General features: G+C 38.5%; 1 protein-coding gene across 2 annotated transcripts in view; it reads right to left on the minus strand.

The window, feature by feature from the left end:
* TMEFF2 (transmembrane protein with EGF like and two follistatin like domains 2) overlaps positions 1–23975 on the minus strand; it is a 924328-nt gene that overhangs the window by 68487 nt on the left and 831866 nt on the right. Inside the window, exons 9-10 of one of the 2 annotated variants that reach the window (XM_089687684.1) lie at positions 19508–19666; positions 9714–9859 (exon numbers count right to left, since the gene is read on the minus strand). In XM_089687684.1, the coding sequence (XP_089543810.1) occupies positions 9718–9859; positions 19508–19666 (301 nt within the window). In that variant the 3' untranslated portion in view covers positions 9714–9717. The remainder of the gene's footprint in view (positions 1–9713; positions 9860–19507; positions 19667–23975) is intronic. The other variant, XM_089687685.1, reaches the window with a different exon arrangement.

Raw genomic sequence — 23975 nt, forward strand, 5'->3', positions numbered from 1 at the left:
ACGGCGTCAGATCCCAGACCTTCTCACCAAAACTCGTGACCGAAGGGCTAGCCGACCTGAAACCGCGATGTGACGTGCGTAACAATGCCACACCCAGCTGCACCCTGCACAATGATTTTCCAGCTAATGGAGCACAGATCGATGTACCGACAGCCTGAGCGATTGTTACTGGGTCAGGTTAATAAAAATGTTATCTGGTGTGGGTTTTTGGGAATGCCTTGAACTCCTGGGAAGGTTCCCTTATCTTTTTACGAGGTGTGAAATTACACAGGTTCTTTGGACAGTGGGGCACCATGTGGCTCCCTGCTGGGATCTGGCCTGTGACACTTTTAACACACACAAATCTGTCAATATGCCTCTCAGGAAGGGAGGGGGAAGGAGAATGAGGGAATGACATGGCTACTCTTAACAAAATGGCAGACTGCGTCAGTCTCTGGTGCGCACGTTTGCGACACCGTTCACTGTCTCACAAAAGATGTTTCACCAAAGCCCCCCTCCCAAAGAAAAAGTAAAACTATTAAAAATAACATTATAAAAATGAAACATTGTAGGGCCTTGTTCACACATGGCATACTACAGCGTATGCCCCTGTGAGGCCATGTTTCCCTTCACGGGGATGCACAGGTGTCCCATTTATCCGCATACAGGCAGTCCCATTGATGTCTCCTAGATTGTAAGCTCCAAAGAGCAGGCCCCTCGAACCTCTCGTGTATTGTATTGTTACTGTCTTGTCTCATGTTCTGTCCCCCCTGCTACTGTACAGCGCTGAGCATACCCATTGGCACTATATAAATACTGTATTATAATAATAATAATAATAATAATAATAATAATGTCAATTGAAAAGCAACAGTTGAATGGACTTAGCAGCTGCTCTTGATTTGACATCCATGTGAGTGTGGGTGCATGTCCCTGAACTCACACTGTGCGCTACATCCAGACCCATATGCATGTTGGATTTGGAGTAGCAACTGTGTCCATGCAGCCGCTGTATCCCAATTGACATAAATGGGACTGCCTGTACAGGGATACACTGAACACCTGCACACCTGTGTGAGTAAACATGGCTCTCTCACGGATGTACACTTTAGTGCACTTCATTTGAACAAGGCCTTAGTAGGAATTTAACAGGAATTGTGTAAGTTATGTTGTATTTATGTGTGCTAATAATGATTTCAGTGTATTTTTAGTGAAACCAGTGATTTAATAAACACGTATGCACCTAATGCAGGGCCTAAAAAAATCAGCTATTGCTGGGTTGTACTGGGGGTCAGTCTGTCCCACACTGTAGTCTTTTTACACTGGCAAGTCGATCACCTGTGGCTGAATTCTATTAATCATTTTTGATTGATTGAACTAATACCTGCTGTGTGTCAGACAACTGTTGTAACAGTAACAGTTGTAACAGACAACTGATTGTAACACCCCGGTCACATCGGGTGCGACTTGGCATGTGATTTGCATGCCATGCGACTTGCAAATTGTATGCCAAGTCGCACCTTATTGCCTGCAATTACAGCGCTCAAATCGTTGCGGTTCCGACTTGGTCGGAGCCACACAGATTTCTAAAGTAGTACATGTACTACTTTTCGTGCGATTTGCATAGACATCTGTGTAAGATGTCTTACAAATCGCACCTGAAATCGGCATGTCCCCCGACTCTGAAATCATGCAACTTCACTGTAAGTCACACAATTTCAAAGTCGTGTTGATGTGACCGGGGGGTAATACAGATAGATTAAATTATTGGTTAATTAGATGTTTTCTGATAGATCTTAACTTCAATCAATATGATTTTTGTTGCATCATTTGACATTTTATTGATTATAAATCACTTGTTTGCGATCCCTCTTATCTTGATTGATCACAAATACATGTATGGCCACCTTAAGACAGATATTTCCTTTACTTTGAAAAGATTTCCTCTCATTTCCTTTTGTGTCTCTGGGACAGGGAGTGAAGGAAATTCTCCTCAGAGGAACACAGACCGCAAAAAATAACCTAATAGGGGTGTTATACCTACCATACCAAAATAGTTTTGACTATACATGTTGGAGTTCCTACATCTCACAAAGGAAAATAAGTGAATAACAAGAAAGTCAGGCCCACAAAAGAAAAAAATAGGGAAGTGGTCCCATGGGATTGTCACCCCTATCGCCCATTTGTTTTGTATAGAAATTTCACTCTTAACCACATGCCGGCCAGCTACTGTAGAAATACGATGGCAGGGCGGCACGGCTGGGCAAAATCACGTTTTAAAACGTGTGTTTGCAAAACAGGTAGGGGGCGCGCGCGAGGCGTGCCACCGCCCTTCCTGTCCCGCCGATCACGGCCGCGGATGTCAGTCGCCGGGTCACAGCCGGTCGTTACTGGCTGTGTCCCGCCAATTAGCGGCAATCACTGACAGAGAGCAGGGCTGCAGTAGCTCTGCTTTCTGTCAGTTCCCTGTCAGCTCCTAACATGCTGATCCGGAGAGAAGAGTTTATCTCTCCCGATCAGCGTGTCCCCGTGCAGTACACCCCCTGCCCCCTAGTAAAACACTCCCCTCACACAGTTAACCCTTTCAGTAAATAAAAAAGTTAACCCCCTTCCTCCCCAGTGCCATTAGTACAGTGTCAGTGTTTTTTTTTTGCACTGGTCACTGTATTGGTGTCACTGGGGATGTCAGTGACCCCAAGTCAGTTCCCCCCCTGTGTCAGAATGTCCGCCGCAGTCCCGCCATAAGTTGCTGATCGCCGCCATAAGTCGCTGATCACCACCATTATTAGTATAAAAAAAATTTAAAAATCCCAGTATCTTTACCGCGATTTGTAAATGCTATAACTTTCACGTAAACTAATTCATTTACACGTATTGGGTTTTTTTTATTAGCAAAGACATGTCGCAGAATGCATTTTGGCCGAAATTTATGCTGAAATTTGATTTTTAATTTTTTTTTACTGTACATGATTTATAGCAAAAAGTCCAAAATATTGTTTTTTTTCTCAAAATTGTCAGCCTTTTTTTTTATAGCGCAAAAAATATAAAACGCACAGGCGATCAAATACCACCGAAAGAAAGCTCTATTTGTGTGAAAAAAAGGACATATATTTCATTTATGTACCGTATTGTATGACCGCGCAATTGTCCGTTAAACTAGCACAGCACTGTATAGCAAAAAAATGGCGTAAATTGCAGTATCTATATCATAGTTTGTAACTTTCGCTATAACTTTCGCTATAACTTTCGCACAAAGCAATCAATATACACTTATTGGGATTTTTTTTACCAAAAACATGTAGCAGAATACATTTTGGCCTAAATTTATAACCAACTTTGAGTTTACTATATATTTTTTATAGCTGAAAGTAAAAAATATTGTTGTTCTTCAAAATTTTTGGTCTTTTTTTGTTTATAGCGTGAAAAATAAAAAGCGCACAGGTGATAAAATACCACTGAAAGAAAGCTCTATTTGTGTGAAAAAAAGGACGTAAATTTCGTTTGGGTGCAGCATTGCATGACCGCGCAATTATCAGTTGAATTAGTGCAGCGCCGAGTAGCAAAAAGAGGCCTGGTCATTAAGGGGGGTAAATCCTCAGGAGGGCAAGTGGTTAATAGAGGGCTATGATAATTGCTAATTCTATGGCTTCTTTATTGGTTCTTTCTGCTTTGTGTTTTAGGTAACAAGCTGCCTGCTGTTGCTAGGAGGATTTACCTCAGCTGCTCAGCACTGGATTGGTGACAAATCTTTAGGTGGGAAACATCTAGAGTGTAACCTTTCACTTCTATCCTCTCCTGTCACTGGGCGGAGTCAGCATTTACCTCAGGTCTGTCAGCTGGACTCACCTCTGGATTCTCCTTAGCCTTGCTTCTATATCTTTTGACCTGCTCTCCCACCCTCCCTCCCCCTTGTTCAATTTTCCCTCGTCCACCTTTATGTGGGGTAATGTTGCCCATTTTATGGGTGGACAGTGGTTGGCATGCTTTTATTTGGTTGGTATAAGATATTGCTGCTTGAGCCTTGGTGACTAAGCATGTTGGTCTGTTATTGGTTAACAACAGTTCTGTTTGATACTGAAGGTCCATCTTTATGAGGTAAAGTTGCCTACTTTGTGGGTGGACAGTGGTTGGTACACTGTTATTTGGTTGGTATAGGATATTAATGCTTGAGTCTTAGTGACTAAGCATGTTGGTCTGTTCATGGTTAACAGAGGTTCTGTTTGGTGTTAAAATTCCTTTCATAATTAAAATTGATTTAAGCCCAATAAAGGGGTCACAGCCTAAGCTTTCTTTGTTGCATGTTTATTTTATTATTTAGGTATGTTCATATGGTATGATGGGTGCTAATGGGGTGTACAATCCCATAACTGTGGGGGAACTTGAATGAAGGGACTTCCCAGAAGCTCTCCGAATCTTGTGCTTTCTTGGAGGTCACTTGGAGGTCACAGAGTAAAGTGTAATGCTAGAGCAGGTTTTATTAACCCTGCCCATGATTAGAAAAAAAACCATTCGATTTTGAAGTAGAAAACAGGAGAGGATGTCTTCAGGATAGAAATAATAGCCTTGGCAATTATATTTATATTTTCATTCCGTGAACAGAATAATTGGAATGTAAGTTGCCATAAACCAACTTATTTGGAACACTGCAGAACTTCAACAGTGGACTGGTATTGTGAAGTCAGATGCACAGTTTCAGCCTGCCCCCTTGGTACACCAACTACATTGTGAAGAGCATACAGACTGGAAACAGGGAGACCTTACATTTACAAACTTTCTATAGGGACACCATTCTGCATACCTGGGGTGTCAGGTATGTTTCATTGACTTTATTTTTTAAAAAAAGACAAATATCAGGAAGAGGAACAGCACAGGAGTAATTATTTGAGGAAACATAGATACTCCCAACACATCTGATCTCTGTTTATTGACTATATGTAGAGGACTTTCGGTGACAGTTTATGAAAAAATGGTGGACTGCACATTTGAAACTTTGTAACCATTTGATTCCACTACCATGGAATACAAGAACGTTAACAGTGCTTGAAATGAGTTATTGTGGTTGGTTTACTAATGGTATGTTCAGTTTGCAAGGAAGTTTCCCCTTAGCTTAGTGAATGAGGTGAAGCTTTGCTGACTCCAATCATCCGATTATATGCAATCAATAATTTTCCTTGTGTGGGATTGAGTATTCTTTGGAATTTTTACTACATTCACAAAGCTAAGAGAAGATTCCTCTACAAAGTGAAAATTCCTTTGCAAAGTGAGGTGTCTATTTACCTTTAGCAAATTAACTCCATTGTGTACACTTGTAACTCAGTATTTGCTGTCATTGACTAAATGATGAAGTTCTACATGGAAAAGCCACAGATCCGTTTGACCTATTGGGCATAAGTAAAACCTAAGTTAAAAGCTGTATATTAATAGAATTTGTATTTCATGCTATGCAAAACTGGTATTGGTAAGTTACTTATGTCAGAACTTGTTGCAGTACATCACACTCTAAAATACAGTATTGTATCTGACATCAAGACAAACATAATGATTGAGTATATTCACATCAAATTGGCTTAAAGGCTAAGTCCACTTTAAAAAAAATAAATAAATGCACTAAATTTTGCAGGAAAAAATATGCATTTATGGAGAATTTACTGTGTGTTTTGTACATGTTAATTTAATACCATCATGCAATGTGAGTTGGAGGTTTCTAAAAGTCTCTTGTTTTAAACCAGGCATATACTCATGAAAAACAGATGTACGTTTGCCCCTACACTAAGTATTGTAATAGCCTCATCTTACATAAATACTGACTTTGTGCACTAGTTACAACTGAAGTTTAGGATTGGATATTTTCACATAGTTACAGTGGTCCAGCTTGGACCAATGTAAGCTTGCATGTGCCATGCTCGGCCAATCCCCATGGAAGCTGGAAATCCCTAGGATAGGCACAGCTACTCCATTATTCACCTCTAGCTTTCAGGTGGAATGCAAGTGGCTGCTTTGCTGTTTAGTGAACACAGGAGGTTGGTCACTCAGCACAGGCGCCATTCAGAGAGCACTTGAATTTTCTCAATGAATACAAAGAGGTTTATTTACTAAAACTGGAGAGGGCAAAATCTGGTGCAGGTGTGCATGGTAACCAATCAGATTCTAATTTTAGCTTATTCAATTTAGCTTTGACAAAAAAAAAACTTGGAAGCTTATTGGTTGCTATTCACAGCTGCACCAGATTTTGCACTCTCCAGTTTTAGTAAATCAACTCCAAAGTGTTATCTGATTGGACAAGGTGGAGTGGTGAGCAGTGCCATCATGGTGTCCACTCCATCCAATCACAGAACGCTTTACATTTATTGACAATGCTACCTGTGCCTAGCAAGTGACCTCTTGTGTTTACTAAGTAGCAGGATAACCACTCAGCAGGGGACTCGGAAGCTAACATTGATCAATATCACTATGCAAAAATATCTATACCTAAGCTCCAGCTTTAACAAAAAGCATGTCTGGAACTTGAAATAACAAAGGAAAGGGTAACTGAACTAATAAGGGGCATGGAGAACATCAACAATGTGGAAAGCATAATAGAATTAAAATTATTTAAGCTTGATAATAGGTGATTTATCAGATCCCCAGGCGAGGTCAGGAAGGGTTTTGCTTGTTAAAGCAAATTAGATTACTTTTTTTTTTTGCTTTTGTTAAGAGCAGTAAAGGTTTCTGATAATGCACTTAGTAGGAATAGAAGGTATTAAAGTGATCTTTTGTATAATTTTTCAGAATTTGTAAAACACTTTTTAATAATTTAAACCATCATTTTATACAAGGTATACCAATAACTCTGGTTCTGCAGAGCATTCAGATCTCTGCAGTCTGATGTGGTGTGTTAATGTACCTTATGTTAAGGCAGTCCATATCTTTGAATGTTCTGCAAATGCACCAATATTGGCCAAAAATTAGGCATTCACCATTTTTTCCAATGCTGAACACCACCACACACGGTACAGCAGAGTTGTGCCTTGGGATGTCACTGAAAATGATTGGCATTGCAACTGATAGGTCTGAAGAGTTATCTAAAGCGAGGACAAAGCAGTAGTTGTCCCTTGTTGACTGCTTCTCAATAACTAAATTTCCATATGGCACTTCCATATGGCAGGAGGTGAACATAATAGGCTGTACTGAGGTACAATATATATAGTTTGTAGGAGTGCATATAAAGGATAGTGGTAACAAAGTGATTTTAATAATGTGATGAACAAATCATAATTTCCTACAAAATAGATGCAGCTGTGTTTAAAGATTACGACTATTTGGCTTGCACGTTTGCCTTTTCAGAGCTTGGGGCCTTAGATGTGCTACACATATCCCAACAATTACAGCAGTCAATCAGCATGTGCGGAATAGTCAGGCATGTATAAAAACAAACTGGGGAATTAACTAAGCTTCCTGTGCCATTATAATGGAAACTGTCAGGAGTGGTGTGCATCACATTAACCACTTGCCCTTCAGAGAATTTACTCCCCTTACTGACCAGGCCATTTATTGCGTTACGGCGCTGCATTACTTTTATGGACAATTGCGTGGTCATGCGGCGCTGCACCCAAATTAAATTTACATCCTTTTTTCCCCCAAATTGAGCTTTCTTTCAGTGGTATTTGATAACCTGTGAATTTTTGATTTTTTGCACTATACAGAAAAAAAAAGATCGCCAATTTTGAGGGAAAAAACATTTTTTTTACTTTTTGTTATTAAACATGCCTGGTAAAAAAATTTAAAAAAATCAAATTTCATCATAAATTTAGCCTAAATTTATTATACTACATGTCCTTGCTAAAAAAAATCCCAATACATGTAAATTCATTGGTTTACGTGAAAGTTATAGCGTTTACAAGTGGTGGTATATATACTGGAATTTTTAAATTTTTTTATTTTTACTAGTAATGGTGGCAATCAGCGACTTATAGCGGGACTGCGGCAGGCATTCTGAAACAGGGGGGAACTGGCATTGTGTCACTGACATTGACATCCCCAGTAACACCAATACAGTGATCAGTGCTAATAAAAAGCACTGACACTGTACTAATGTCACTTAGCAATAAGGGGTTAACATGTGGGACAATCAAAGGGTTAACTGTGTGCTGGGTGTGTTGTACTATGGTGCTGTGTGTTAGTGCTTCACTGTAAGCACACTGCTTTGCATGGCTGTGCTGTGCAGCAATCACCGGCACCGGCGGCGAGTAATCAGCAACCGGGACACAGTGATTGAAAGCCGCAGCCGTGAAAGGCAACACGGGTAGAGCGCTCGTATGTACTCTACCCCTGAATGCAAAATCACGTATATATACGTGATTTCGCGCATCCGTGCTGCCCTGTAGCAGTATTTCTGCTATAGAGCGGATGGGAAGCAGTTAAAGTGGCTGAAATATAAACAAAGTATATTCATCTATAGTGTGTCCTTAACTCAATTAAGAGCTCTAAGTGTACTTTCTGTCTGCAGCTTCATTCCTCTGCTATCAGCATGAATCACTTATGACAGGTTTTCCTGACACCAAGAGAAAAAAAAGTGACAGGGGAGGGAGCTGCAGCACACACCCTGTGATTGACAGTCTCAGCTCTGTTCCTGTGTGCTGTGTGAAGGGGGGCTGTGTCCCTACCCTCCAATCAGCTCTCAGCTCGCCTCACTGAGCTCTGCAGTGTGTAATTTTGGCTCCCCACCCCCTGCTTTCTAAAAGTTTAGACAACGTAATGAATTCCTCACTTTGAATGTATGTCGAGAACAACTTATGTTGGAGGATTTGTTTCATCTCTGTGTGTCACCTGAGACTAGTCAGTTCAGTGGGTATATGTAAAGGCTACAACCACTTTGCCTAAGCCAACAGACCTGTTTCTGCCAGGTCTGACCTTGGCATATGGTATTTGAACTGTCAGACAGCTCACATACCTCTCATTGTCTGTGCAGATATTACATTACATGAGCAAAGCCTGCAGGGTCAACAACCTTCTTCTTCCCTCGTTCTCTGAGCAGAACTTGGGTTGGGGACAGGCAGAGAGATCGAAGCCTGTATCCTTAGCTCTCCTGTGTTCTGGCTGTGTCTGTCATAGACAAGCAGAACATAGAATTGATTGCTCCCAATTAACAAAGGGGCTTGTGTTCCTTTTGCTAAACAGGAGCGAATCTGCTTCATTTTGCATGTATAGAAGAGTGGTGCAAGCATTGTGTTTGCACCACTCTTTGTTAGTTTCCCACAAAGGCATCTTCAGCAGCCATTTTCTATGTGTGAAGGAAAGGAAAGTGTGTGGCACAAAAAGATGAAAAATGACTTGCTGCCTAACAGTAATAATAACAAACTCTGTTGTAAGCTGCTTTTTTGAGTGTTGTCTATATTTGAAAAATTGAATATTCTGATTCCACCCACATCTGGAAAACTTTTTTAATGGAGTGGAAGTTTGTGGCACTGTGAAATACTATTTGTGTGCATTAACAGAATTAAAAAAAAAACAAAATATATTTTTACTCCATGTGCACTTGTTATATTCCCTGCTATAAAATATATCAGCTTTTGGCACTGTACAACATTTCTTACATTTGTCACAAACTGCATTTTTTGGTATTTAACGGTATTAGAAAAAAAATTCATGACTGTACAGAAATGTGAAAGGTTCATGGCATGGTGCTGCAGTGTAAAATATACACTATAGCTAAAAAATAAAAATCAGCTTTTAGATGCACATGGAGCACAGCCTACCTGCTCAGTACTTCAGTTTTTCATCCAGGCAATGCTGTACTGCACCAGTCCACCCTACTCCCTTTTGACGGTAATCTGGTGATGCTGGAACACACCTGCTTTTGATGCTGGAACACCCTCCTTGCTGCCTCTCACATACAGAAAGCCTGATGTAAAAAAAAAATGTCACTACTAAGATGTTTCTCACAGCCATCAACCAGATTCAAATCTGCCTGGAAATTTGAATATGATTGGTGATGCAGAAAGCACATGTTTCAGGAAGTACACTCCTACTGACCATGTGAGCTACCCTGTGTCTGTTCTAGCTGAAGTGAATTTCAAAGAACTCTGATAACGGCACATTGATTGAATGTCCTGATGTTGGCACAGCTGCATGGTGTCAAGAGTGTATTAACAGGTCATTGACTTCGAAAAATTGCCACTCAACGCAGTGCAGTCCCACATTAAAAGACATGCTGGTAGGTTAAGTGGTTCCTGTCTAAATTGGCCCTAATATGTGTATGCATGAATGTGAGTTAAGGACCTTAGATTGTAAGCTACTTAAGGGTTAGGGACTGATGTGAATGTACAATATAAATGTGTAATGCGCTGGGTAAATTGACAGCGCTAACTAAGTACCTGTAACAAATAGATTAATAAATAGAAAAATAAATAAATGTGGTTAACATGTGTAAGATGGCCTCAGCCTTCCACCACTCCACAAGCCTCACCCTCTTAGAGGGTGGAGTGGTGCAAGGCTGAGGCCATCTTACACATGTTAACCCCATAGACTGGATTAGGTTGAGAGTAAGTATGCTACACACTACTGGATGGTGATATTTTCAGCCAGCACCCCATTCCTGAGTACCAGCAGGACTATCTCCTTCTTTGCTTTGAGTGGCACTACAGGTATTAACAGGTAACATGTCACTGACTTGGTTTCACTTGTTGCCAGGAATTGCTATTTGACCGAAACTTGTTGCAAACTGATTTTTTTACTTTACAAATCTGTTGTATAAAATAGGGAATAGTGTTTTCCCACACAATTTTGAAATATTTGTACCTGTGCACAATAATGAAAGGATTTGATGTAACTTACAATTATTATTTGTCATATATGCTAACAGTACTGCATACGTTATGGTTTGTTCCCATACATTCACCTGCATAAAGCCCTTGCTCACCAGAGAGCCCCCTAAAACATCCAATAAAAACCTTCACTATGAAAATTAGCCATTAACTACCATAAAATCACCTTGGAAATTCAGGTAAAATGTTATGCTGTTTTGTTTCCAACAAAACAGTTTTTAAAAACTGGCAGCCTAGAAGGATTGATTACTAAGGGTGCTCAGCTTAGTAGCATGCAATGTAGTTACATGCAACTAAAAGCAGATAAGCTTTATGGGTGGGGGAGAGGTTCTCTTGTCAGTTAGGGTTCCACTGCAAGTGCACACTCTAGTTGTGACATTAGAAGTAGAGAAGTGATTCAATTTTATTGTGATGCCACATGGGAACAATGACCAGTACCCCAAGACTGACAGCCCTATTTAAAATGGAGAGTGGATACCACTCTCCACAGTATATCAGTGTTAAAGCTGAACTAAATTCTATCTTTTTCAGCCAAGGAACTTGCCATCTTAGGCTATGTTTGATCTGCAACTGTTGTGGTGCTGTAAATGTGATAAGTTATGACATCAGCCATTTGATGGTTTGACAGTTTGGTTGAGAACATAAGCAAATGTGACAGCATTCCCGACATGCCAGGAATGTAACGATTTTTTGAAACTATTAAAACAATGGGATTCATTTCACTTTAACTCCACATTTTACTAGACAGTTATAAAAAAACAGGTCATAGTCTTGTTGAAAAAAAAGACACATGTCCATCTAGTTCAACTAGTTAATCTAGTTCTTCTGAGTGTTCTCTTAAAAATACTGCAGAGAACCCTCAGCGAAAGGAGGTGAGCATGATCATATGGCTTTGTTAGGTCATGTGATATGACTGTGCTCTCACCCTTCAAGACAAACATTTCCAAAATTTGTTGAGACAACTCTCAAATAGCATAGGAAATACTATCCACATACACACAGATTTCTCTCGTTCAGCCCATAGGTTGAATGAAAAAAATATAACAGATTCCTCCATACACACTAAACAGCATGGATGGAGGAATCTTTTGTCAGCTATTATATACAGACAGCCGCAGCACCTGCAGCTGTCTGAATGCCCGAACAGTCACTGCATCTGATAGGATGCAGTCACTGTTTAGTAAGTAATTTTCCAACCAGCAGCTCCTTCACTTTTTCAATCATACTTGGTGCAAACAAGGTCAGTCAAGGCCCAAATTTTGGCAAATCCAGCAAACATTTTAACCCATGTATGGCCAGCGTAAGGTGTTACCTTTTAATAGGAAAATTATTTTAAAAATACCTTTTGTGCATTTTAGATTAATTGATTAATTTGCATCTTGTTGTGTTTTAAAGGTCAAATAAGTATTTTTCAGGACAGAGGGTTATTGGGGTTTTCATAATATAATAACATTTGGTGGTTGGATTGAGACACAAAGGGCAATGTCAGCTAATATAATGTGTTGGCTGGAAGAATATTAAGTGGGCATGATGTATGTACACTTGCATGCATACAACATTAGTGTATATTTGGGTGTTATGTGCTGGAAAGGTTAAAAAAGGCACAAGTCCATCAAGTTCAATTAAAAAAAAAAAACAGAAAAAAGCTTGGTAATTTAAAGGAAAGTAAAAAAACCTTTAGAAAGTATGGTCTAATTTGCTTTAATGGGGAAAAATCCTTCCTGGCTCTTAATTATAATTGGATTTCACTGCTTTTACAGTGTGTTTATTGTGTCTTCTCTGGTGACTTTACAATAAGCAGTATACTTCTGAATTTCATATTGGCCATTTATAACATGAAATTATATCTCCCCTTAAAGACAGTGAATACAATCAGTGAATCATCCTTTCCTTGTAACTCATGTTCTCCAAAGCCCTAATTTAAGGATGTAATCAACTAATAATAGTGAATGATATTCATCAATATTATCCCCCTATCTGAGGTACCAAAATCCTTCCAAAATATTAATAGAAAACCAAAGAATGATTTTTTGGACTTAACAAGTATGAATATCTTATTTTGGAAACATCACACTGTATAAGTAAAATTAATATTTATTTACCAATCAGGTTAGCATTGTAAAGCACATACCATAAAAATAAGGCTGGTGCATAGTTTTATTAATATGTCTTGTCATTTTTGTAGGTAAGCAATACATATTTACAGAGGATATGGAAGGTTGTCTAAATAATCTTTCTTATCAAATATCATAATTATTTTATTTATGTATTCTAGATACATGTGCCATCAACTTTCTCCCTAGGAAGTAAATGTTGTTCATGAAATGCATTGGGAGCATGCCAATATTCCGCTATATTAATAGAGATAATGATTGAAGGTGTTTCCTTATTGTAAAATGCAGTATATGATCTATCTAAATGACAATGGCATGGCTGTGATGGAGCAAACAAATAAGAAAGAAATAGGATTTTCATCTTACCTATACAATCTATTTGTTGAAGTACATTACAGGACACATGATAATATTCTTAGACTACTGGATTATACTGCCACTTTCAGGAGATTGGATACTGGCAAAACAAAGTTGTCAGGACAGCCCAATATAACCCCTCCTACTTACAGCATGTCTCAGTTTTGTCAATAAAGTAATAGTAGTAGAGAAACAAGAACAGAGGGGTGGAACCCGTGTTCATTAATGTACTCCAAGAAAAAAGATTTTACAGGTAAGGCGAAAACCCTATTTCCTTGATCATTTATTACCAGACACAGGATGGTATTCTTAGACCACCAGGATGTCCAAAAGCAGTCCAACTGAGATGTGGGCAACAGAGCAACCAATCCCACAAGATAACAGAGGTGGCTTTTCAGAACTGAACGTCCGAAGCCGGCATCAGCTGAGGCCTAAGCACTCTTGAAAGTGCAAACAGAAGACAAAGTGACAGCCTTGCAATCTAAAAGATGCCTGATGCTGAAAAGTCCAAGAAGCACTATCTGCTCAGGTAGACTGTATCCAGTCAGGATTGTAGGAGTCCTGCTGTAGAGGTCATAAGCAGGGAAGATAAGCTCTAAATTCCAACTAATCAAGGTAAAATGAGAGACCATAACAGTCAATAAAACAGATTTGAACTGACAAGGAAAGATAGGAGCAGAGAGATAAACTGGAATAATACCACATCCAGGCAAGAAAAGGAAATGTTTTGAAGCAGAACAGAGAGAGTGGAACCTTGCCTTAGTTGAGGAGTAGGAAAAAAGACACCCAAAAAAATTAATGACAGAGGAATGCCATCAACTCCATTATTTGCCTCTCAAAAATGAAGGCAAGGAGAAGCCAATGTGGTTAGTAAGGACAGACAAAGGAACATCCCTAATGGTTTCAAGAACAGTCTAGCAGAACTAACAGAACCAGGTGAAAATCCTAAAGAGTCACTGGGGAAAATACACAAATAACCATGTGAGCAACACCCTGAATAAAGACACCCACAAAAGAGTGAGGCAAGCAGCCTCTGATAAGAAACCACTGAGGCCGAGATTTGACCCTTGATGGTCCTCAATGCCAAATGCTAACCCTGAGCACATACTGCGAAAAAACCCCATCTCTTCCCAAGCAAAATATGCTCTCCAAGTGCAGTAGTAAATCCTATGAGAAATCTGTTACCCAGCCTTTAGAGCATGAGGAAGACTGAATCAGTTAAGCCCCTATCCCCCAGGGCCTCAACACCAATAGCCCATCCATAATCCAGCAACCAAGAAGCAGAGTAATAAACTGGCCCATGGGTATAGAGGATCCAGACAATCTGGGAGAGCACATGGAAATCCCCAAGAAACCTAATATAGTCAGAGCACCACATCCTCCTGGAGAATATCCTGCAGATCAAGAGAGGAAGGAGTGTCAAAGAAGAATCTAAAGAATAGCCTGGAAGCCCAGAGGTTCATGTTTGGCATCTCACACCTACAGCAGAGGTCTTGAACACCTTGGAGAGAAGACCATCCTCTGGAGAAAATCTAGCCATCAACTCTAAATGTCTGGGATATGCACATTAGCCAGGGGTGGAATGGGAATTTCTGCTCAGGCCAGAAGCAGATGTACCTCCTTGAAAATTGAGAGATGTCCGATTTCTCCATGATGGCCAAAGCAAGCCACCACTGTTGCATCGTCAATTGAATTAGATGAGAGGTAGAGCAGTGAAGGGATAATTGAATCAGATGAGAGGTAGAGCAGTGAAGGGATAACTGAATCACCCTGAGTTCTAGAACAGTATTCCCGATAAGTTTTCTCTGACAACAAAGTCCCTCATACTGAGAGGATACCTATGACTTTACCCAAGCTCCATAGGCTGGCATCATTTGTAAGCGCTTGTCAAACCATTGTGAGTAAGGAATTTTCTGCATCCAGTTACAAAGTTATGACACACCACACTAGGACAAGCCTGATTCAGCTGGATAGGTGAATAACAGGATCCCTAGACTGCACCCTCTTGTGCCACACTGCACAGCAGCATGTGGTAACATTTAGTATATGGGACTGACTTGAAAGTGGACAGAATTAGATCCAAGATCCTCATGCAAAAACATACAGTCGGTCAGGCTCCAAATGTAGAAATTGAAGAGCCTCAAGCTTGTCTAGGAGAAGGCAAAACCACCTTGAACAAGACAAGGCTCAAACACTCAGTGATAAGAAAGTTCAAGCACTAAATTCTGAAGAAGTAGGAACTTTCCATATTTCCGTAGGGTCTGCACAGTCTGATGTTGGCTGACCAAGCCTGAGCTGAATATGCTTTCAGGTCATCCAAATGTCCTACTAGAAAAACTCCCTGAGATCAAAGAAACAACAGGGCTAGAATCTTCATAAAACCAGAGGTGCAGTGGACAGACCAAAGGGAAGGGCAACAATTATAGAAAGGTTGTGCACCCCCACAAAAACATGCAGATAGCATAGAAGCACAGTGAACATGGTGATGTGCAAGTAGACATCCTTGACTTTCATGAAGGTCAGAAGGTCTTCCAGACTGAGGAAACCAGTGACTGCCCTGGTGGTTTCAAAGTGGAACTTTGTATCCCAAGTAAGGAGTTGCATCAGAGCCGCATGGAGACTGAGGGTTCCAGCTTCTAGTCTCTAGTTACTCTCTGACCCACTGCAGATCAGGATGGATAATAGCAATTTGTGTTCAGATCACCAGAGGCTGCTTGTATCAATAAGTAAGTCAGATATTATCATCAGAGGATTACTCACTGACTGACTGAACTGCAGTGGTGACTAGGCCATCATAGGTCACTTGTACAAGTAGTATCTAAGTGAGACTTTACTGGCAAAGGGTTATTTAGTGCAGAGCAGGAGGGTTAATGGTCATCTGTGACTGGATCACTATAGGCCACTTGTACCAATAGCATGTATATGAGACATCAGCAAAAGAAAGTTTATTCACTGATCCAATGCACAGCAGGAGGGGTTAATAGCAGTCTGAGCCTACGTTCTCACAGCCTGCAAAAAAAAGGAGGCACACTGGGAGTGAAAGTAATTATATTGAGCTGTCCATACACCTTTGCTTTGCCAGTGTCCAATCTCCTCGAGGTGGCAGTATACCACAGTAGTCTAAAAGTATCATCCTGTGTCCTTTAATGTACAATCAACTAAATGTATTTGCACCAGCATTTTTACAGTATGCACTTTACACATTTAACATGATTGGTGAATACATTATTCATTTTCTTATACAGCGTGATGCTTCCATAATTGGACATTTGTACATATAACATCCTAAAAATATCTCTTTGGTTTTCTAGCCTAATGTAATTAGGCATTTTCACTACTCCCACCAATAGTAAATTATTTTCAAGATAAGGCAAATCTTTTGCATTGGGGTAAAATGCTGTCACTCCTGTTTGCAGCTTTTAGAAACTACTGACTAGCATTACATGAAGTCACAAAGACTACAACAAACTAGATTGGCATATTCTTCATCAGGTGCTCTTTACTTGCTAAGGTAACAATGGAGTGTCATGCACCATGGAAATGCATCCTGAGTAGTAATAGGCAGCAGGAGAATCACTGGAATTTGAGATCAAAGGAAGCTTGCACTTGTTTTGCCAGCAAAAGCACAAGTCAATTGCCTATAGGTGTGCCAGTTCTGTGTAGGAAGAATGAGTGCCTTTTAAGAGCAAGTGAGTTTATAATGTCACATTTCTACACCCTGAGGCTTGGTTAGCCTTTGTTGAACGGACTAGAATGTCTGTGGCTTTCCCATGAGACATGAGCCATCAGTAACAAATTGTTTGAGCTAGAAGAGCTCTATTGGTAGTGAAGAGAGTGCAAATAAGTGATATGCATGCAACTCCAAGCAGAAGGGGATTTATTTCAACAGTGTGGGTGAAGTAACCTGACCCAAATGCACACAAAAACCTAAATGTCCATGTAGCTGCTTAATTGTTCATCCACTAAGTCAGCTTGTAATTTGAGGCCATTTCACATAGACTGCATTACACTACATAGCTTTGTGCCATCAACAAAGAAACTGTAGTTTATAATACCAAACTTAATTTATAAACAAGTTTAACAGTAGTGCTCCCATAACTTAACCTTGGAGTATTAACACTTACAGTACAATCTTAGATTTTGGGTTTAAATCATTGATCTATTGTCTCTAAGCAAGTAAATATTTTCTACATCAACAGGCTTTAGGTAATCTCAGACATATGAACCAAGTCTGTACATCCATAGCCATCCATCTTGACAGATTTCTACTAATGAAAAGTAGATTTTTCTAACACATATCTGAAGCCAAAACATTTTTTTTTCATTTTGGATAGAGCACTCAAAGGTTAAAACTCTAATACTTTTTTTCAATCTGCATCCCTCTGAATACAAAGGGATACCTTTGTTTCCCATCTTGTAGACACAACAGGTAGTAAGAGAAAATCTATCTGAAGCAGACAAATATAAGTGTCCATAGTGGAACTGCATACAGAATGCACACATCAATATAGTTCTTTAGGAAGCTAAAAACATGTATTCTAGATCATAGATGACCAACCACTACACAATACATAAGCTAGAAACATCACAACAATGTAACCTTGCATGCCAAGGGGATCCCTGTGATGTTTCTGACCTGTATATGAAGATGTGGTTAGTCAGCTACTATCTATGTTACATGTTTCAAACCTCTTAGGGGATTATATTGGTGTGTGCCCTCTGTATGCAAATTTAATTTAATTTCATGTGTTGTAAGTTTCTTTGTGAGTGCTGCAATGAAAGTGCCATTTCATTGATGTTTTTTGTTCTATTGTATTTGGGGGTGCAGGCACCTACAAATTAACATAAACTAAGGTGCTTCATAAATGAAAAATGTATCTCTGAGTCAATTAACCCAACAACACTTCTACATTTATATTTATTTCTATAGCCTAACCCCAAACAACATCCTTTACCATCTAAGTGTGCAAAGAAAAAACAGTTGTATTTTGTTAAATATTTCATTGCTCTCTCTTGCAACTCTGTGTATAAATATGTTGATTTTTGGATCATCTGCAGAAATGTAAAAATACTGAAGAAAGGATCTAAGATATCCTGAAAGCTTTCATCTTATTTTCAATAGGCTAGTTTTACCTCCAAAGTTCTGGGAAGTTAACTCAATAACACTTTGCATGAAAAGGGGCAAGGTTGTGATTACGACTATTTGAAAGTATCCAATCCTCAAATGACTAGTCTAATTTGATTAGATTAATGATGGCTGCCCACCACTCACGGCCACTCAGTATTAATCTATGGAAGCTAGCTCTATATTAATTAAGACACCTCAGAGTAAAATTAGTCTTTTGATCTCCAGAGATCACCGCAAATGCAATTCAGTTGGTAATTTTTGCATATAACCCAGCACATGCAGACATACAGTACAATATATATATATATATGTACTTAATGTTATAAAATACTTCATAATTCCATTGTATATAAATAGATTGCTTGTGTGTCACACATAGGTCCTTTTACTGTACTATATACCACTACAATTTTGTTATGGTATAGCTTTAACCTAAGTGTTCAATCCAGTTTTGCCAGGTTATATACGTGTAGTTAACACTTGCAATAACCTATACTATTATCTTTATCACATATTCTTGTAGGTGCTATCTTAGCAACTGTTAGAAAACTGATACATCTCCAACAACAGAAGTAAAACTTATAGCTATTGTAAACAATGATTATACCAGTCAACTGGTACCATCCTAGTCATTATAAGGACACTAAACGTTATATACAAAAGGAATTGAAGGTATAAATCATCCTTACAAATACTTATTTCTTCTGGTTCTTATTGGGTCATATTGTTTGAGGATTGTCATAATCATCATAATGTACACCAGAACCATAATGTTCATCATTTGCATACACAAATCTAAAGAAAGCATTTAGCATATATGTCATCACTGTGTATGCAGTGGCCAACTTTGCTTTGTCATCATTTGTATTTGTATACTTCTAGGAAATGCAAATAGGAAATTGACTCTAGCTGGGGGGATGACTGTATTTTTATATAACAGGCCCTTTTCATCTGTAATTCAAAAATACAAAAAAAATGATTTCTACTTGTTATATATATTTTTTTAAACTTTTTGCATTGCTTCTGTCATAAATATCCCTAATGGTTTACTACACAGTTTATATGGTACAAGAGTTATTGTCAGGCAAATAAAACACATTTTTGTTGACACAAAAACAAGTACAAACCTTGTAATGCAAAGGATTACAACACAGATAATGGCGATCTGAATGGTTCCAATCACTGCTGCTATTAAGACATACTGGAAGCGTACGGGGCCTGGGACCACATATAACACATTAAAGTCCTTCTTTTCACACTTTGAACCACTATATCCTGCATCACATCTGCAAAGAAAAAAAAAATTGTTTTATTACAACAATATTCATGCCATTACACACAATGTGTGTTTGTAATTTCTTTTCTTTTCTTTTCAAAACAGCCAATTAATTGTCAAATCAAAACAGCCAAAAAATTGTGAAGTGCCCACTCTTCTCCTCATTTAATCAGTTTGTTTATTACCTCTTTAAACTTTTGCCACTGCAACAAGGCTCATCCTTGAAATATTAAAAACTGTCACTTGGTTAGGATAATAAGTTGAAATAAAATGTAATTCACACTTCCTGGTCTGACCATGGAAAACACACCCTTAACAAGGGAAACTGTTACCCACTCAAACATACCTAATAATTATTAATGAAGAGTAAAAATATGTCATGGTAAGTAGAGCATTTTCAGTAGGGCATTTTATCATTATTTTCATCTCACTGAGGATATTGAATCTGCAAAGACTAAAACCAGATGAATTGTCTATTCTAAGGTGGCCATAACAACAAGAACCACACATTGTAGTCAGAGAACATACTGCAGATCTTAAGAAAACAATCCTGAGCTTTACTAACTAAACAATGCCAACAATTATCATTTACAAGTGTTCATTGCTGTTTATTCCTTGAGTGGTAAAACTTTAATTGTATTTAGAACAACAGAAAACATTATTTGTTTTTCCTTTACAAGCCATAAACCATGTACAGTTGTGTTCAAAATATTAGGTGTGTTGAAAAAAGTGAATAAAGCTCAAAATCCTTCTAATAGCTTTTATTTCCATACACACAAATGCATTGGGAACACTTCACATTCTATTCCAAATCAAAACATGGAGAAAAATATATCAAATTTGTGTTGTTCCTCTAAAAAAATTGAAGAAAAGTGAATATTAGACTGTTCAAAAAAATAGCAGTGTTTGTATTCTTCTTTACAAACTCAAACATTCACAATATAAACTGAAAAATGTTTGAAGATTTTGCTTTCCTTTGAATCACTTAATTAATATTTAGTTGTATAACCACTGTTTCTGAGAACTGCTGTACATCTGTGTTGCATGGAGTCAACCAACTTCTGGCACCTGTGAACAGGTATTCCAGCCCAGGATGATTGGACTACATTCCACAGTTCTTCTCTATTTCTTGGTTTTGCCTCAGAAACGGCATTTTGATGTCACCCCACAAGTTTTCTATTGGATTAAGATCCGGGGATTGGGCTGGCCACTCCATAACGTCAATCTTGTTGGTCTGGAACCAAGATGTTGCACGTTTACTGGTGTGTTTGGGGTCATTGTCTTGTTGGAACACCCATTTCAAGGGCATTTCCTCTTCAACATAAGGCAGCATGACCTCTTCAAGTATTCTGATGTATTCAAACTGATCCATGATCCCTGGTATGCGATAAATAGGCCCAACACCGTAGTATGAGAAACATCCCCATATCATGATGCCTGCACAACCATGCTTCACTGTCTTCACAGTGTACTGTGGCTTGAATTCAGTGTTTGGGGGTCGTCTGACAAACTGTCTCCAGCCACTAGACCCAAAAAGAACAATCTTACTTTCATCAGTCCACAAAATGTTGCGCCATTTCTCTTTAGGCCAGTCAATGTGCTCTTTGGCAAATTGTAACCTCTTCAGCACATGCCTTTTTTTCAACAGTGGGACTTTGCGGGGGCTTCTTGCAGATAGCTTGGCTTCACATAGGCGTCTTCTAATTGTACAAAACTTCAAAAACAGGTTGCGCTTAGATACATACAAATGTGTAACAAAAATGTGTCAAAAACAAACAAATAATAAATAAAAGATAAACAAATGGTCAAATATCCTCCTGCGCTATGAATGGAAGTAAAAAACCTAGTCTAAAGCTGCCAACACTCAAAAGACTGATACCAAAACAGTGTGAATAAATCATAAAAAATAGTGTAGCGCTCTTAATTAATGTTAAGAAACGTGCCAAATACATAATAATGAAACCCTATAATAAATAAATACATATAGTATATACCTCCATATAAATAGTGTCAAAAAGAATAAATAGTGCCAAACTAAAATTCCACAAGAAATATCTATCACCCACTTGCAAAACACGTGTACACACTAAAATAATTATAACAAAAGTTATGTGACTAATACTTAACACAAAAATATATAGTGCACACACACCTACTGCATTAAACGATGTTTAAATCTCAAAAAAAGCTTTATCCAATAGGAAACTCTACATATTGTGTTACAGTGCTCACACAGTGCAACAAAGTGTCCTCTCTGTTGAAAATCAATCTTAACAATGTCCTTTGTGGAAATGAATAGAATCATGCAATGTGCAATAGTGATCAATAAATCCGTGATTGTGTCAAAGACTCTTCTCCTGTTAACGGCTAGATTGCCTCCTCACCTCCTCCCAATGACCCCAAGGGGCCAACAGGCTTGCAGGATCACCCTGGATCCTTGACTTATAAGGGCCAGCAGCTTCCTTCCTTCCCTGGATCTCCTTTATGGGGCTCCTATTGCCCTTGATCAGCCAAGGTAGCTCTGAAGGACAATAGCTCACCAATCCAGTGAGCCAAGAAAAAACCTCTAAGTGTAGTACTTCAATATAACTTTTTAATCGAAAGGTAAAGAGTAGCACTCACATTTTTAGCAGTCCTCCCTCCTCACTGATGTGTGGGTACACTGCATGTGAATGGGACTTCCTGGGTGTAGCAAAATGGCGTCGCACGCCGGAAGTGCGTCACCACGCACCGGAAACTACGGACTCGCGAACCTACGCGTTACGTCACCGTCTGCTCGTGACTTCCTCGGGGTATCGCATTACGAGAGCAGTTCCTCCCTTTATACTGGACCAGAACTAATTGTCTGTTTATTCTCTGGTGTGGAGAGCTTGGAGTCACAATCTCCAGTGTTATCACTATCGTGCCATTTGTAGATTTTTTTGTTCTTATAATCTTCAGTATCCCTTTTATATTTCTTTACATAGATTATATCAATCAAATGGATATCATCATTGAAAGATTTGTGGAGAAAGGGTACGAGAGGACTTTTCTTCTCAAAGAAAGAAATTCCATTCATGAAAAAAACAGGGAGTCCCTTCTGAGTAATAAGACATCCAACAAATTTGAGAACAATATCAGCTTCATTACCAATTTTAATATGCAATATAGAAATGTTGAACGAATTTTCAAAAAATATTGGCCTATTTTGTTAAAGGATGATATTTTAAAGAAAATCATCCCTGAAAAACCAAGATTTGTTTATAGGAAAAACAGGTCATTAAGGACAAGAATAGCCCGTAATGTCATAGATCCCCCTAACAGAGTAGATTTATTTCCAGAACTAACAGGTTTTTTCTTCTGCAACAAATGTGCATGTTGCAGAACAGTTCGTAACGAATCTAAGAAAAAAGGAAAGATCTTTAACTCGTTTTGTACCAACAAGGAATATAAAATCAATTCTTTAATAACTTGCAATTCATCACATGTAGTTTACATCTTAGAATGTCCGTGCCACCTTCAGTATGTGGAACGAACAGGGAGATGCCTTAAAACAAGAATAGGCAAACACATTGGTAATATTAAAAAGGGGTTTGAAAAACACAGCGTATCAAAGCATTTCAAATTAAAACATAATTGTGATCCGAGCCTATTGACCTTCTATGGTATTGATTCGGCTAAACCACATTGGAGGGGCACGGATTTAATTAATAATATTTCCAAGAAGGAAATCTATTGGATTTATGAATTGAATGCCCTTAAACCCAATGGAATGAATGTTGATATTGATCTTAACTGTTTTCTCACTAATTTTTAGTTTTTTGTATTAGGCTCTGGGTGTGTATATGTTCCATTTTGGATCCTTTTATGTTAGAGATATACATACCATTTTTAATCACTTGCCTTATTGATGTTTTTTGTTAATGCGGATTTTTTAGGTTTTCCTTTGGTCAGCTTTTATGATTTTTAGTATATGTTATACCATTATAGGTATTGATTCCTTCACCCTCCTATTGGTATTTTTTTAGGAATGATGACTAATGGAATTCCTTACTATATTATAGAGCTGTTACATTGGAGTTCCCCTTTATCATCACATGCATTTATTTTATAGTATTGGTTGATTATTCTAATATTCATATTTACATCAGAGTTCCCCTTTAGTATATGTATTCATTTGACACTGCCTCTTTAAATGTATATATAATATGGTTTTGTTTTTTGTTTAGTTTTTTTTGTTATTTATTAATTTATGGGATTTTTTATATATTTTTTGTCTTTTTCATATGCCAGATATGTTACGATATGATATCTTGTTGCGATTGGATTAGGTGTGGAGA

The sequence above is a fragment of the Staurois parvus genome, unplaced genomic scaffold (genome assembly GCF_062004578.1).
Source record: "Staurois parvus isolate SC_StPar_1 unplaced genomic scaffold, SC_StPar_1.0 ptg000434l, whole genome shotgun sequence".
Taxonomy (NCBI): domain Eukaryota; kingdom Metazoa; phylum Chordata; class Amphibia; order Anura; family Ranidae; genus Staurois; species Staurois parvus.